The sequence below is a fragment of the Delphinus delphis genome, chromosome 3 (assembly GCF_949987515.2).
Source record: "Delphinus delphis chromosome 3, mDelDel1.2, whole genome shotgun sequence".
Lineage (NCBI taxonomy): Eukaryota > Metazoa > Chordata > Mammalia > Artiodactyla > Delphinidae > Delphinus > Delphinus delphis.
In genome coordinates, this window is record NC_082685.1 from 156503136 (window position 1) to 156519206 (window position 16071).

General features: G+C 37.0%; 1 protein-coding gene across 1 annotated transcript in view; it reads left to right on the plus strand.

Annotated features, from left to right (window-relative positions):
• Window positions 1-9415: 9415 nt before the first annotated feature.
• Window positions 9416-16071, plus strand: part of CDH18 (cadherin 18) — a 259628-nt gene continuing 252972 nt past the window's right edge. Inside the window, exon 1 of the mRNA XM_060007203.2 lies at window positions 9416-9522. Within this exon, the coding sequence (XP_059863186.2) occupies window positions 9510-9522 (13 nt within the window). The 5' untranslated portion in view covers window positions 9416-9509. The remainder of the gene's footprint in view (window positions 9523-16071) is intronic.

Here is a 16071-nt window from a genome sequence, read left to right on the forward strand (position 1 = left end):
TTTGATGATAGCTGTTCTAACAGGTATGAGGTGATGTTTCATTATAGTTTTGATTTGCACTTCCCTGATGATTAGTGATGTCAAGCACCTTTTCATGTACATGTTGGCCATTTGTATATCTTCTCTGGAAAAATATCTATTCAGTTCCTCTGTCCAATTTTGAATTGGATTGTTTGCTTTTTTGCTATTGGGTTGTATTGCCTCCTTGTATATTTTGGATATTAACCCCTTACCAAATATATGAGTTGCAAATAATTCCTCCTATTCCCTAGGTGGCCTATTCATTTTGTTGATGGTTTTGTTTGCTGTGCAGAAGTTTTTCAGTTCAGTGTAGCCCCACTTACTTATTTTTGTTTTGGTGTTGTTTGCTTCACTTTCAAAATATATTCATGTTTGCACTATTTCCTACCACCTTCATTACTACCCCTGGTCCATGCTGTTGTTATCAGTCATCTTGTTACTGCAGTAGCATTCTGTCAGTGTCCCTTGCCTTCACTTTTGTTCCTCTATTTCCTGTTCTCAGTAATGAAGCCAGCAGGATCACTATGAGATGTAAACTGATGATGACACTCCACTGTCATAACCATCCAGTGTCTCCATGTCATACAGTGGTCCTTCATGATCTCACTTCCAATAAGTTCTCTGATGTCTTGTCCACTACCTTCCTCTTTGCCCATGCTGCTCCAGTTATACTGGCCTCCTCCTGGTTTCTGGAACCTGCTAGTAATGTTCCTAACTTGATCCTTTCACTCTTTGTTGCCCCTGCCTGGAATGCGCTTTCCTGAAGTGTGCATTTGGCTATCTCCCTCACCTTCTTCCAGAATTTGCTAGGATGTCATCTTTTTAATATGCCTTATCTGATTCCTTTATTAGTTTCTCATTGCTGCTATAACAAATCACCAAATTAGTGGCTTAAAACAACAGTTTTTTCCCTTATACTTCTTTCGGTCAGAAGTTCAACATAGTTTTCACGTGGTTAAAATCAAGGTGCAGGCAGGGTCTCTTTCCTTCTGTAGGCTCTTGGGAAGAATCCATTTTCTTGGCTTTTCCCGCTTCTAGAGATGTCTCTTGGGAGTTACACCAAGTCTCTTACATTTCAGACCAGCAATGAAGCACTGAATCCTTCTCACACTTCCATTGCTCTCTCTCACCCAGCTGGGATGGATTCCTCCCCTTTAAGGACCCAGATATTCAGATCTGTCCCATCTAAAAGACACCAAGGTAATTTCCTCATCTCAAAAGACCTCAACTTCAATCACATCTTTTTTTCATGTAAAGCAACTTATTCAAACACTTCCAGAATAAAGACATAGACATCTTTGAGGGACAAATATTCTACCTACCATATTCCTTTATTTAATATCACCATTTCTATTTACCACCCACCCACTTCTGATATTACTTCATTTTTTCTCTCTTTTCTTTTTTTTTTTTTCTTTTTTTTTTGTGGTATGCAGGCCTCTCACTGTTGTGGCCTCTCGCGTTGCGGAGCACAGGCTCCGGTCGCGCAGGCTGAGCGGCCATGGCTCACGGGCCCAGCCACTCAATGGCATGTGGGATCCTCCCGGACCGGGGCACGAACCCGTGTCTCCTGCATCGGCAGGTGGACTCTCAACCACTGTGCCACCAGGGAAGCCCTCTCTTTCCTTTTTAAATGTGGGTCTTGCATATTGTCTATTGTCATGTTTTCTGCTTACTGTCTGCTTTTCACCAGTGGAATGAATGTAGGCATTACCCGGGCAGGGATCTCAGCCTGCTTGTTCAGTGATGGATTTAAGTAAGAGTGCAATGACTGGCACATGGTGGACATTCCAAAAAATGTTTGTAGGATGAATAAACTCCTCAAAGTGATTGATAGATCGAATGAGACTCTTACATTTTATTGTCAGATGAATTTTCCAAAGGACTGAAACTACTCACACTTCCATTATCTTTCTTTGCCCTCCTTTCTTAGTGCAATTACTGTTTTCTTAACGAGGAAAAGGGGCTAAAATGAACAGTGATGGCCAGATTTAAATGGGGATAAAATCACAGCACACTGGAATGTGTGGGCAGTGGTTTGGGTCAGTATTTTTATGGAATTATAATAATGTTTAGTGTTCTGTGAGGTTTGTTTTCTTTAAAAGCAGCTGCCAGAACCACCCCTTTCTCAACTAGACCTTGACTGGGAGATAAAAGAAGACATGAACTCTGACAGATAATAGGTACTCCTGTGCCTTATATATATCTCCCTTCAATTCTAATCAGTTGGTCACTTTTTGAGGCTTCCCAGAAATTAATAGCGAAATTCTCAACCACTGAATGCCTCCTGCACTGCCCAAATATTTGGCGCACCTGAATGGGGCTCTCTGAAGTAAAGCTGGTGCCTACAGAATTAAAACAACCTCAGACTTTATAGAGGTATTTTGTAGTTTTCCATCTTGTGTGTTAATAGCCCTAAGCTGCGATTCAGGGGTTTTAATAGTTAAAAATGTGTTCCTTTCTGCTCCTTTTCCCTTCCTCCTTTTCATTTGTTTCCTTTTCTAAGAATACCGATAAAGCAGTTAAAAGCTAGAAACTAAAATTCAACAAGAGACCTTTGCATGTTTGCAGAGACCTTGGATGTTTCTAGTTAAACAAATGCAAACCTTCTTTTCTTACCCTCATCTAATTTCTTAACCTTTTAATTGATTAACATTAACTTTGTGGTTGAACACAATGCTTTATGGCTACTGTTTTTAACATACCTTTTTTACGTATTGAAGCATAATTAAAACTGATGGTTATGTATTCCTTTTTTTGCATGAAGAGGCTGATGTGTTAATTACCAATAGGCTGTTACTCTTCGATGTGTTTTTTCTTCACATCAATTGGCGCAGTGGTTGAGTCCACCTGCCAATGCAGGGGACGTGGGTTCATGCCTTAGTCCGGGAGGATCCCACATGCTGCGGAGCGGCTGGGCCCGTGAACCATAAAAAAAAAAAAAAAAAAAAGAGTTCAATTGGATTTTGTTTTATCTGCTTATAGTTTAAAATATAACACATTCTGGAATGAGAGATGCATAATAAGTTTTAATGGCATGTCTTTCCTATGATCCTCACATAGGTCTCACATTGCTATATAATATTTCTGACTCTTTCTACTGAAATTATTATTGTAAATAGAAGTTTCCTACTCATAAAAATGCATAAATTATGTAGTCAAAAATATCACAATTTTAAGTTAGTGACCTATCTTTATAATATAGCTTGAACTCCTAACTAAAAGCAACTTTCAAAATTAATTGCTCTGACACCATCTTCTTAACCTTTTAAAGTTATTCTTCCCCAAAGGATAGAATATTATCTCAGTGAGGAATTCTGCATTAGAGTAAAAGCTATGAATTTTTAGGTCCCGATCCTAATGTGGTCAAGGGTGAATAAATAGTCTTCTGAGGGGAACTCATGTGTGTCACATTAACTTTCTAAGTGCTGTGGGTTACTCCTTAACACTAAGGAAGAGATAATTTATTAAAAGAATGTCAGAGAAGTGTTCATTTTGCTTCACTTGGGTGACTATGTTTTCTTTCTGCATTCTCCTCCCCTTTTCTGTTCTTTAAAGAACGACTAATTAACCCTATGTTTTTATGTGATCAGATACACAAGGATTTTTTACTCTTGCTTTAGAACAGTATAATAGCTCTCCTTTAGCATAAAAATATCACTCACTTTGCAAAATCTCATGACTCTAAAAGTATATTCCCACCACTGTGTGTTATGATAACACCTTGCTACTATTCTCTTTGTAGTATTTCTGAACTATATATAATGAAAATCAACTTTATCTTCCAAATATTTTTATATATTTAATGTAAAAAAGATAGAAATCTCTCAAATCGTCTAGTAGCTAGCTAAATTTACAATGTAATATTTTACTAGTTACTAAGTCAGTACCGTGTTTATATCCAGAGCATTCCTACTTTACATACGAGACTCCCGGTCTCTTTCATTTGATGTTTCATTGCTGCCCACCCTCGAAGATAGCATATTTCTAGTCTGATTATCTGTATTTAAAAGTTTTCTCTCCATGTCTTAAGATTTCTACCTCTACTGCACTCATTACTGCTCATCCATTTCATTCATGTGTTCATTCATTCACTCACACATTCATCATATTTTGCCTTATAAAACCTAATACAAAACATGTGTTCTTCCAGAATCTTAAAACCTACTTGTTAAGGAAAACAAGACAGTGTAGTCAGTGTTTCCCCCAAACTCTGTTGCAGAGTGCATGTTGTAAATAGAGCTAAAGATTTGAAAATAGGTCCAATGGAAAAGAGGTAATCCTGAAGGTGGATCACTGAGAGGGTGGGATGAATTGGGAGATTAGGAATGACATATATACACTACCATGCATAAAACAGAGTCTGTCATGCAGAGTGAAGTAAGTCAGAAAGAGAAAAACAAATACTGTATGTTAACACATATGTATGGAATCTAAAAAAGAAAAAAAAAATGTTTCTGAAGAACCTAGGGGCAGCACAGGAATAAAGACACAGACATAGAGAATGGACTTGAGGACACGGGGAGGGGGAAGGGTAAGCTGGGACAAAGTGAGAGAGTGGCATGGACATATATACACTACCAAATGTAAAATAGATAGCTAGTGGAAAGCAGCCGCATAGCACAGGGAGATCAGCTCGGTGCTTTGTGACCACCTAGAGGGGTGGAATAGGGAGGGTGGGAGGGAGACACAAGAGGAAGAGGATAGGGGACATATGTATGCATATAGCTGATTCACTTTGTTATAAAGCAGAAACTAACACAACATGGTAAAGCAATTATACTCCAATAAAGATGTTAAAAGAAGAAAGCTAGTGGGGACACACTATAAAGCACAGGAAGCTCAGCTTGGTGCTCAGTGGTGACCTGACCTAGATGAGTAGGATGGGGGTTGGAAGGAAGGAGGTCCAAGAGGGAGGGGATATATGTATACATACAGCTGACTCACTTTATTGTACAGCAGAAACTAACACAACATTTGGAGTAAAGCAATTATACTCCAAAAAAATTTTTTTAGTTAAAAAAAATCTTATAAACTATTAATCAATTGACCTACTGCTACTGTGCTGGGTTTCCACTAGTGTTACATGGTAACTCTCATTTCAAGATTCCAGCAGGCCAGATGAGAGATTTTAAAAAATCCAATAAAGTGATCATCTACCTTAGTAAAACACTCAAGCTGAGTATTATCAACAACTTATGTAATCCAAATACATAGTTATAATATTTTGACATAACTTTGACTGTGTTGTACAGTAATAAATACTGGTTAAATACAGTTCACTGATTGTATTGCACATTTATTTTCTAATTAGACATAACTTCTGAAACATGCTAAATTATATGTTAATTCTCAAAACTTCATAAATGTGAAGTCAGATTCAAGTTTTAGAATCTAAAGCCATAAAGCTACTGACATTTATCTTTTATTTGAATTATTTAGCATAATCAGTATAAAGCACAGAGCATATAATTTTTTAACAGATGCTTTAGACTGACAACTTTACTACTTCTTTTACATATTTCTGTTTCTGGTCTACATCCATACGCCTATTTTAAAAAAAATATGTATATTTAACTCTTTGTAATGTGAACCTTTAATCCAAGACTAAATAATTTCAAATTTACCTCGCTAAAAATATAAAAGAGTATGCGAATATATCCTGAGGAAAGGAGTTAATTGTCACCATTGTTTTGTCTTTCAAAAATTAGTTGTTAGAAGGCTTAACCCTTGCCCTCAAGTGTTTTCAATTAATTATATTTATAATATATAGATTTATAATTTATATACAGTATAGCAATAGCTATTAAACCGATCTCACTTTTTGTTAATTTAATAACACGAAAGTTCCAGAAAAGGTTTTAGAAACATTTGTTCAATGAATTTGTTGCTCTACGTGGCTGTGCTTTGGTTATGGATAGAGGCAAAGTTAAAGAATGTGAAACAGACTGCTCTATCGATGTTGTGTAGACGTCTGCTGCATAAATGATAAATCTTTTCTTGTAGGTGCTAAAATGATGTGTCAAGAGACATAAATAAATGAATAAATTCACTTTCATACATGCATGCAACTGTCTCTATGAAACTCATTTTACTGCTTCTTTTAGTAGTTAATTTAGTAATGAAGTGTGAATCTTTGAAAGCTGTGTTTTTCATATTTTGTTAATGTATTTTTACTCCTTTTTACAAAAACTCCAAAAAAGCAGTTTTGAAATGACTTAATTGGTTGAATCTAGCTGAGTGATTCCCATCAGAATTTTGTCCCCGATTATGTCCTATGTGTTTTCAAAAAATAAGTTAAACTTTTCCTGATGTACTATTATTTATGTTTCAGATGCCTTCATTTTCCCATAAGAATAGTTCTTTCCTTATATTGTCTTTTTCTATATTTTATATTTATGTATTTGTAGCTGCATTGGGTCTTTAAAAATTTTTTTAACATGTTTATTGGACTATAATTGCTTTACAATGTTGTGTTAGTTTCTGCTGTATAACAAAGTGAATCAGCTATATGTACACATATATCCCCATATACCCTCCCTCTTGTGTCTCCCTCTCACCCTCCCTATCCCACCCCTCTAGGTGGTCACAACGCACAAAGCTGATCTCCCTGTGCTATGAGACTGCTTCCCACTAGCTATATCTTTTACATTTGGTAGTGTATATATGTCAGTGGTACTCTCTCACTTTGTCCCAGCTTACCCTTCCCCTCCTGGTGTCCTCAAGTCCATTCTCTACGTCTGTGTGTTTATTCCTGTCCTGCCCCTAGGTTCATCAGAACCATTTTTTTTTTTTTTTTAGATTCCATATGTAAGTGTTAGCATTTGGTATTTGTTTTTCTCTTTCTGACTTACTTCACTCTGTGTGACAGACTCTAGGTCCATCCACCTCACTGCAAATGACTCAATTTCATTTCTTTTTATGGCTGAGTAATATTCCATTATGTATATATGTGCCACATCTTCTTTATCCATTCATCTGTCAATGGATACTTAGGTTGATTCCATGTCCTGGCTATTGTAAATAGTGCTGCAATGAACATTTTGGTACATGTCTCTTTTTGAATTATGGGTTTCTTAGGGTATATGCCCAGTAGTGGGATTGCTGGGTCATATGGTAGTTCTATTTTTAGTTTTTTTTTTTTTTTTTTTTTTGGTGGTACGCGGGCCTCTCACTGTTGCGGCCTCTTCCGTTGCGGAGCACAGGCTCCGGACGCGCAGGCTCAGTGTCCATGGCTCACGGGCCCAGCCGCGCTGCGGCATGTGGGATCTTCCCGGACTGGGGCATGAACCCGTGTTCCCTGCATCAGCAGGTGGACTCTCAACCACTGAGCCACCAGGGAAGCCCTATTTTTAGTTTTTTCAGGAACCTCCATACTGTTCTCCATAGTGGTTGTATCAGTTTACATTCCCACCAACAGTGCAGGAAGCTTCCCTTTTCACCACACCCTTTCCAGCATTTATTGTTTCTAGCTTTTTGATAGTGGCCATTCATTTCTGATGCAGGCTTTCTCTAGTTGTGCCAAGCGGGGACTACTCTTCACTGAAGTGGGTGGGCTTCTCATTGTGGTGGCTTCTCTTGTTGTGGAGCATGGGTTCTAGGGTGCGTGGGCTTCAGTAGTTGTGGCATGCGGGCTCAGTAGTTGTGGCTCACAAGCTTAGTTGCTCTGGGACATGTGGGATCTTCCCAGACCAGGGATTGAACCCCTGTCCCCTGCATTGACAGGCGGGTTCTTAACCACTGTGCCACCAGGGAAATCCCTATATTTTATCTTTTAAAAAATATCTTCTAAAACTTCAGAGACTTTAACATAAACCTTGAAAATTTTCACTTTACTGTGGCTAGAAACCAAAACACTATGTGAACAAGGTTATATATTTTCATTGTTTGCAAGGGTCAGAAATGTGCAAAAAGTGAGTAGTTGAGGTTATGTGACCAAAAAGGTTTCATATGAAGGATAACTGTTCAGATCTCTTAGGAGAAACCATTCTTCAAGTATGTGTTTGCAATTTAGGATAATACTGAGGTCGTTCTTAGCTAGAAATATAACAGTAGTATTCATGGAAATATTTAACTGAACTTTGATGTTATAAGTTATAGCAAGATATTAAGTGTGAACCATATGCAGTTTAAAAGCATTTGCTAATATATAAATGATAAAAAGAGGCTTATAATTATCTTACCATTATTTATCTTTCTTGTTGAAATCCTCTGCTGAAATATTACTCTATAATGTCTATTCAAAGAATATTTGATCATTTTAATTTAATAAGTGAAATTTTTTAGTGTATCTCAATTAATTAAAAATTAGAGCCTACTTATTAAATCTATTACTGTTATTTAAATTTTGAGTTAAAGTTTCATAAATTTTCAAGAAAGAAAATATTCTACCACAAGTTTTTTTTAAATTCTAAATGTAAACAATTAATGTAGAAAATATTTATTTTTCCAAATTATAAAATTAATGCTTCTGTGACAAATAAGTGCCTCTTTTGTGGAATTTTTCTTTCTTTCCTTTTTTCTTTTTTTTTTTGCGGTACGCGGGCCTCTCACTGTTGTGGCCTCTCCCATTGCGGAGCACAGGCTTTGGACGTTCAGGCTCAGCGGCCATGACTCACGGGCCCAGCTGCTCTGTGGCTGTGGGATCTTCCCGGACCGGGGCACGAACCCATGTCCCCTGCATCAGCAGGTGGACTCTCAACAACTGCGCCACCAGGGAAGCCCTTTTGTGGAATTTTTAATAAATAATTTGAATGTCAATTTGTCCTACAATATTTTTTTTCTAATTTTAATGTTGAAATAGAATGACAAGCTATTAATTTAAAAAATAATCCCTACAAGTATGGAAGGCAACAGTGATTTACTAGTAGTTTCTTTTTCCAGTTCTATTCTATGTAGGTAGTAAAGTGTGGATTTAGTAGAATGACCTCAAGGGTTATTGTTTTTCTTTTAATAAGTATTGCTTATTAATTGTTCTTACATCAATAATTGGATCTTAGACAGATCATAATAAAAATATCCATATTAATACCAAGTGGAGAAATACTGCAGACCAATAGATGATTGTAGCAACACATGGGACACTGTGGAGAGAAGAAAAGTCATAGTCAAAACTAAGTATTAAATTATAGATAGGTAGTTTTCAGAGAACACGATGTGAAGTTGGAGTATAATTTCATGTTAAATTATTCCATCTTTATTTACAGCTGCACTCCAATTCTGACAAAGGTGATGGGTCTGTGAAGTACATCCTTACTGGAGAAGGTGCTGGGACTATATTTATCATTGATGATACCACGGGTGACATCCACTCAACAAAAAGTCTAGACAGAGAGCAGAAGACCCACTATGTGCTTCATGCTCAGGCTATTGACAGACGAACAAACAAGCCCCTTGAACCTGAATCTGAGTTTATCATCAAAGTACAAGACATCAATGACAATGCTCCAAAGTTCACAGATGGACCATATATCGTAACTGTGCCTGAAATGTCAGATATGGGTAAGAGAAATCATTTTTATATTTTGGCATTTAATATATTTTTGGTGATCCAAAAATCATCTTTTAAAGACCAGTTTTTAAATTTTTTGGGGGTAGTGAAGAAATCTGAAGAAGTTCCAAAATATTTTCATAATTTCCTATGGCCTAAAGTGTTAAAGAATGTTTGGCCTAGCTATTCTAATATTTATTAAAACAAATTTCTGAATCTGTAAGTTTAAGAAACAGCTTGATCTCAAGGAAAAACAACCATACATGAGAAAACACTTGCAATTCTTGCTTAACTGGCATAATTCTTTGACCATACCAACACATTCAGTGACAATTTGTATAGATACAGATAGTATAATGTTGGAAATCTATGTCTTTTATGATCAGATTATAATAGTATTAATAGTACAAGCAATAGCTAAATTAATCAATAAACTTTGCAGATATCCTAAGCATTTACATCCCTTATTTATTTTAAAATGTATGACCACCCTGTGAAGTATTTTGAATACCACTTTAAAGCTGTGCAAAGTGGTGTACAGTATGTAAGTAACTTTCCCAAATTCTTTCCCAAATTGCTAGAAGAAATTGACTCTAGGCTCTCCTGAATGCAGAGCCTACACTGCGTTTGATAAGTCGTGATTGAGGTCTCCAGTCTTCTGATCATCTGGGGTTCTCCCACCACTCACAGATTTCCATGGTTTAGCTATTTTAGTTTATTTTTATCTCAGATGATAAATTTCCTAAATATAATTAAAATAAAGTTCAGCTGTGATAATAATATTTTTATTACCTCTGTGAGGCTCTCAGTTTGGATTTAGAATGTATATTTTGAATAAAGGTTTTACATATTTAAGTTTCCTGTATATGTATGGGTTTTAAATTAGGTATTATGGTCACGAATCAAATCACTCTGTGTAATTGGATATATATATATATATATATATTTTTTTTTTTTACTTTGAAAATTTTTCCAGTTTTATTGAGATATAATTGACATACAGCACTGTATGAGTTTAAGGTGAACAGCATGATGGCTTAACTTACATATATTGTGAAATGATTACCACAATATGTTTTGTTAACATCCTTTATCTCATATACATAAGGTTTTTTAATTCAAGATTGCAGTTTATTTTTTTTTTTTCATTTTAGCTCTCCTGAGATTGGCAGATAGCTTCTGAAGCCGTTGGGGAAACAAGTTAGAGAGACTAAGTTCTCCTTCTTAACCAGAATCTCAGGGGAGAAAGCCATTGCTAATCTGGCTCCCCAGGGACCAGAGTAGAATACAGGGTCCAGACTCAGAGAGCCTGTGGAAACACCCAGAAGACACTCATGCTCATTGGTCTCTTAGGAAAGTTGAACAGCTCAACACCATTATTCCTGGCAGGTGAGAGTTTGTGTGAAAACTCCAGAACAGACTTCCTCCTAGCACCTTGTCAAGGGACTGACAGCCCATCTGCCAGTCCTCTTCTCCTATAAAAGTGAAGAGCTCTATGACTCCGCCACTTGTGAGAATGCCACTGGTAAGGTACTGCCAGAGGCCAAGTAAGAACGCCAGGGAGTGCAAAGGAAATGACAGTCACCAGGGCAGGCAAAGCACCATAGAGAGAAAAAAGGACACAGCAGTCATTACCAAGAAAGAGTATTGAACCGTAGATAATCAGAGCACTAGTGTTTTAAGGACACTGCAGAGAGATTTCTGTAACTCAAAGCCATGTTTTCTATACACAAGTTAACAACAAAAACATCAATGTATGCATTGAGGCATGAAGGGTCACTGATAAGACCCAAATTATTTTTCTGGAACTTAAGGACATCCCAGACTGGAAGCAGGAGCTAAAAATCAGAGGGCAAAAATACAACTATATGGCAATTGTGAGAAATAGATGAGACTTAGAATATATGTTAATTAGACCTAGCATGTGAATAACACATGTTCCCAGAGACCAGGAAACAGCAGATGAAGGAGAGGAGCAATAACACTTTTTCCTGGAGGTGAGGAATATACAGAATTCACAAGTTTAATAGACTTTCTGAGTTCCTGGAAAGGGTAGTAGAATAAGAATCAAACTTAGGCTTTAGGAACTTTGCCAGGATTCACCTAAGGATACAGAGAAAATTTTTACAAACTTTCAGATATTTAAAAATTACCTATTAGGAAAAGATATTTTCACATCATATTTATCACTTGAAATATTGGAAAGTGGTTAACAATTGAATACCCTTGTCAACCTACAGAGAAATGACTGAAACCCCAAATCCTTCATTCAGGCAAAACATGATTCATCTGTTAGCATGAAAGAAATATGTGGAGAAGGATCCAGAAAGTATATCATCCTCCCACCTTATCTAGAAAAATATTTAGGAAAACAGTTGACATTGAAAATAGTTGAAATGAATCAGAACAGAGATTGAAAAGCCAAGGAAAATGACAAGGGGAGGAAAAAAGTTATCAGAAATGTACCCTGAAATATATATATGTGTGTGAACACAGTGAAAGCTAAGTGGGTACATGTGAGCCTGTTAAAGAATGCTGGACGTTTAGGAATCATGAATCCTAAAGGAATCATTGCAGCAAAGGCTGGAGGACTTAGGAACAAGCCAAGACATTTCAGTCCTCATCTAGGACTTGGAGAGAAAGGTAGGAATAGGAGGGAAATACTAGTGAAGCTGACCCTTGAACTGCACGGGTGTGAACTGCGTGGGTCCACTTATAGGAACCTCCTACACAAAGGCCAACCGTAATAGGTTATCCATGGATTTTTGACTGCACAGGGGGTTGGTACCCTTAACCCCCAAGCTGTTCAAGGGTCAACTGTATTCTTAAGTTCTTTTATGGAGACAAGTATGGTTGAAGGAAAAATATTTAATGCCTGAAAGTAGTGGAGAAAAGGGACAAAGCAGAGTAAGCTTTCAGTCTCTTTTGTACCACAGTTCCACGCATGATTTCTGGTGAAAGAGTATGGCAAGCTTTAGGCTGAATATTGGAAATCATATTGTGTGTGTGTGTGTGAACTCATTGTGGAAAAACAAATACATAAAAATCATTATAATAACATCTAATGCACATTGTAATATGAACATATGGAAGGTGATATAAAAGTTAGTGGAGTGAGAAACTCACTTTACACTGTGGCCTTAAGAATGAGTGGTATTTGCACTGCCTCTAATTTTAGAAATCAAACAAACAAATAGGAACAACAACAAAAAACTAGTAACGTGGTGCAGGACAGAACAGCAAACCATGGCAGTGGAGACAAATGCAGCCTGCTGTCTGTTTTTGTAAACAAAGTTTTACCAGAACAAAGCCATACCCATTCATTTACATATTGCTATGGTAGTTGGGCTTTGCAGTAGCAGAGTTGAGTTTGCAGCCAACACTATGGCTCACAAAGCCTAAAATGTTTACTATGTTGCCCTTTACAGTAAAAGTTTGCCAACCTCTATTGTAAGGGATTTTAGAGAATGACCCTCTAATACTCTTGATAGACAGTCATCTGCTGATCCAGGGCAGTTAATGTTCTGACAGCCCAGCTGACTATATACACATATACAAAAATATGGCATTTGGCACAAACAGTAGGATCATGCTTCTTCTTCCCTTTAGGTAAATGCTGTTAGTTATCCAATATTCAGCTTCCCCTTCCCTATTACTAAGAGAACTCAGTTTTGATCAGGGTGACACTGTGCAGAATTAAATATTCACCTCCTACCATACCTTTTCATCTAAGAATGACCATGTGATGTAATTCTAGATGGTAGGATGTTAAGCAGAGGCAATTAGGTGGAACTTCCAGGAAAGATATAGGTTTCCTGCCAAAAAAAATCACACCTGGCATGCATATTTCACCCATCACCATTTTCCTTTCAATTGTTGCCTAAAGCAGATGTGGTACAGAAATGTAGCAGCCACTTGCAACCATAAAGATGAAAGCCTGTTGCTTAGTGCAGAAAGATAGAAGGGCCCGGAAGAATGATCCATTACAGAACTGATGCTCCTGGTCTGGTCTGCGAATCCCAAGAGCCTTCTTAAGAAAGTAAATCTCATCTTTTTAAGCTATCGAGTTGGATTTCAGATACATGCAGCTGCACTGAATCTGAATTGATAGTTGGACAAATTCTAGGTTTCAGCATGAACCCAATAACCAAAGAATTGAACCTAATACTGAATCCAAAGGAGTGGCGAGTAAGGTTTTAGCATCAGAAAAGAAACAGTGATGCCAGTTTCTATTAAGTGGCTTGATTTGGGAATGATACAGAAAATCATCTCTCCTTTCCATTTCTACTATGTAATTGTGACACTAGATGATTTTGCTATGGCACCAATATTTCTTTCTGCATGTGGTGAAGCTAACAGTTGATTTCAGATATCTAAATCATGTTTCCTATCAACTGTAGAATCAATTGGATCCATAGAAGTTCTGATGAGTGAATAAAATGACTACAATCAAATAAACACGGGGAAATTACGTTAGCAGGAGATTCTTAGGAAAAATAAACACATGTTAATTATACAAAAAAATCTCAAATTTCACTAGTAATTTAAGAAACCACGAAGGAGCAGGAGATAGCAATGTTCACCTACCAAGTATGCAAATTTGATAATCACAAAATTGTTAATGTGCAGAACCGTTAGCAGAAAGGTTGATTTTCATAGTTTTTTGGAGGGTATTTTGGCAATGTCTATCAAAATTTTTGAAAGAACATATATCTATTGTAGAAAGCTATTTTATAGATATACTGACATGGATATGCAAAGATATAGAAGGAAGGATGCCCATTGTAGTATTGTTCACAATAGTGAAAAATAGAAAACACACTTAAAGTACACTAATAAAGAAGTTCTCAAATGAATGATTCTTCATATACTGATACCCTAGGCAGCCTTAAAACGAATGAATTTCAACTGTGTATGCTGACATTCAACGATCCAGAGTATTTTAGTGAGAAAAAAGTTTTCAGAAATCCATGTGGAATAGAACCTACTTTATTTTAAAAAATAAATACGAGTTACAGAATATGCATACTCATACATAAGAAATATCTGAAGGAGACCCACACACAGGTAAAAGTGATTACTTCTACAAAGAGGGTTTCAGGTTTATTTGGTATGAGAGAAGTACATTCTTCTTTATTAAAATAATATATACATGTTATTTATAAAATGATAATGAAAAGTAAAATGCAGATTTGTGAAAATAGACATTAATAATATTTACATTTAAAACTATACCAGTTCCCAATACTAATAATAGCTAACAATAGTGTGATAGGTGACAACAAAATTTTCCCAACCGAAGGTGACTGATAAGATCATTGTTTTTACCATATACACATTAATTGAGTTTTGAATCATCCAGTCATTAAAAAAAAAACTGTATCCTTTAATCTCTCCAATTCTTTCTGGAAAGAAGGAGAGAGAGAGTGAAGGCATTTAGTGTCCTAATAAATGTGATAGTGGGTAGTAATAAAATGGTAAATAAAACAAGGCCCCTAAATTTGAGCAGGCTGCAGACATGTAAACAGAAAATTTCAATATGGTGTTTGATATGCAAAAAAATAGAGGGCCCATACAGTTGGGCTGGGAGCCCTGCTTGCAGACTAGAGAAGACATCCTCTGAATCTTATATAATGTATGGGTTTTTTTCAGTTAGACAAGGAGAAAAAAGTGCATTTTACATAGAGGACACATGATAAAAAACACTCCTCTCTCTTCCCTGTGGGGTTGTATAGTTCAGAGTGTGTATGTGCGTGTGTGCATGCGCACCTGCTTGTGTGATTAAGGGGGCAGAAGCAGGATCATCATGCAAATGATGGATTCCCCATAGAGCTTTGCAAAATGTGATATGAGAATACAGAGGGGGCAAGAGAAGACAGCACCGGGGACCTCTTATGTGTGCACGATTTTATCAGATGACTGTTTCTTGTATATCCATTGCTAAGAAATGGTCGTGGAGCCCTCCAAGTAGTTGCTGGGTGTTATATTGCCAGTGAGAAAAGCATAATGTGGTAGTATATTTCTGTCAGTGAGCAATAGCAAGCAGACAAAGTCTGTGGCATTCTGGATGTTTTCAAAAAGAAAGATGCAAAATAAACTGAAGTGGTTTTTGATGCATGTTTTAAAATAAGATTTTTCTTTATCTCTTAGATTTACATACGCCATGTAATTTCAGCTATTATCTAGGGAATCATATCCCCCTAGAAGAGTTTTGCAACCTTTCCACTACTGACATTTGGGACTGGATAATTCTTTGCTATGGGGCTATCCTGTGCATTGTAGGATGTTCAGCAGCATCCCTGGTCTCTCTACTCATTAGATTTCAATAGCATGCCTCCCACCGCTGCCATATCGTGATGTCTTCAGACATTGCCCAAAGATATCTGGAGGCCAAAATTGCTCTCAGTTGAGAATCACTGCCCTAAGAAACATGCAAAATAAAAGAATGAAAAGATTTCAAAATAGAGGGCTTCCCTGGTGGCGCAGTGGTTGAGAGACCGCCTGCCGATACAGGGGACATGGGTTTGTGCCCCGGTCCGGGAGGATCCCACATGCCGTGG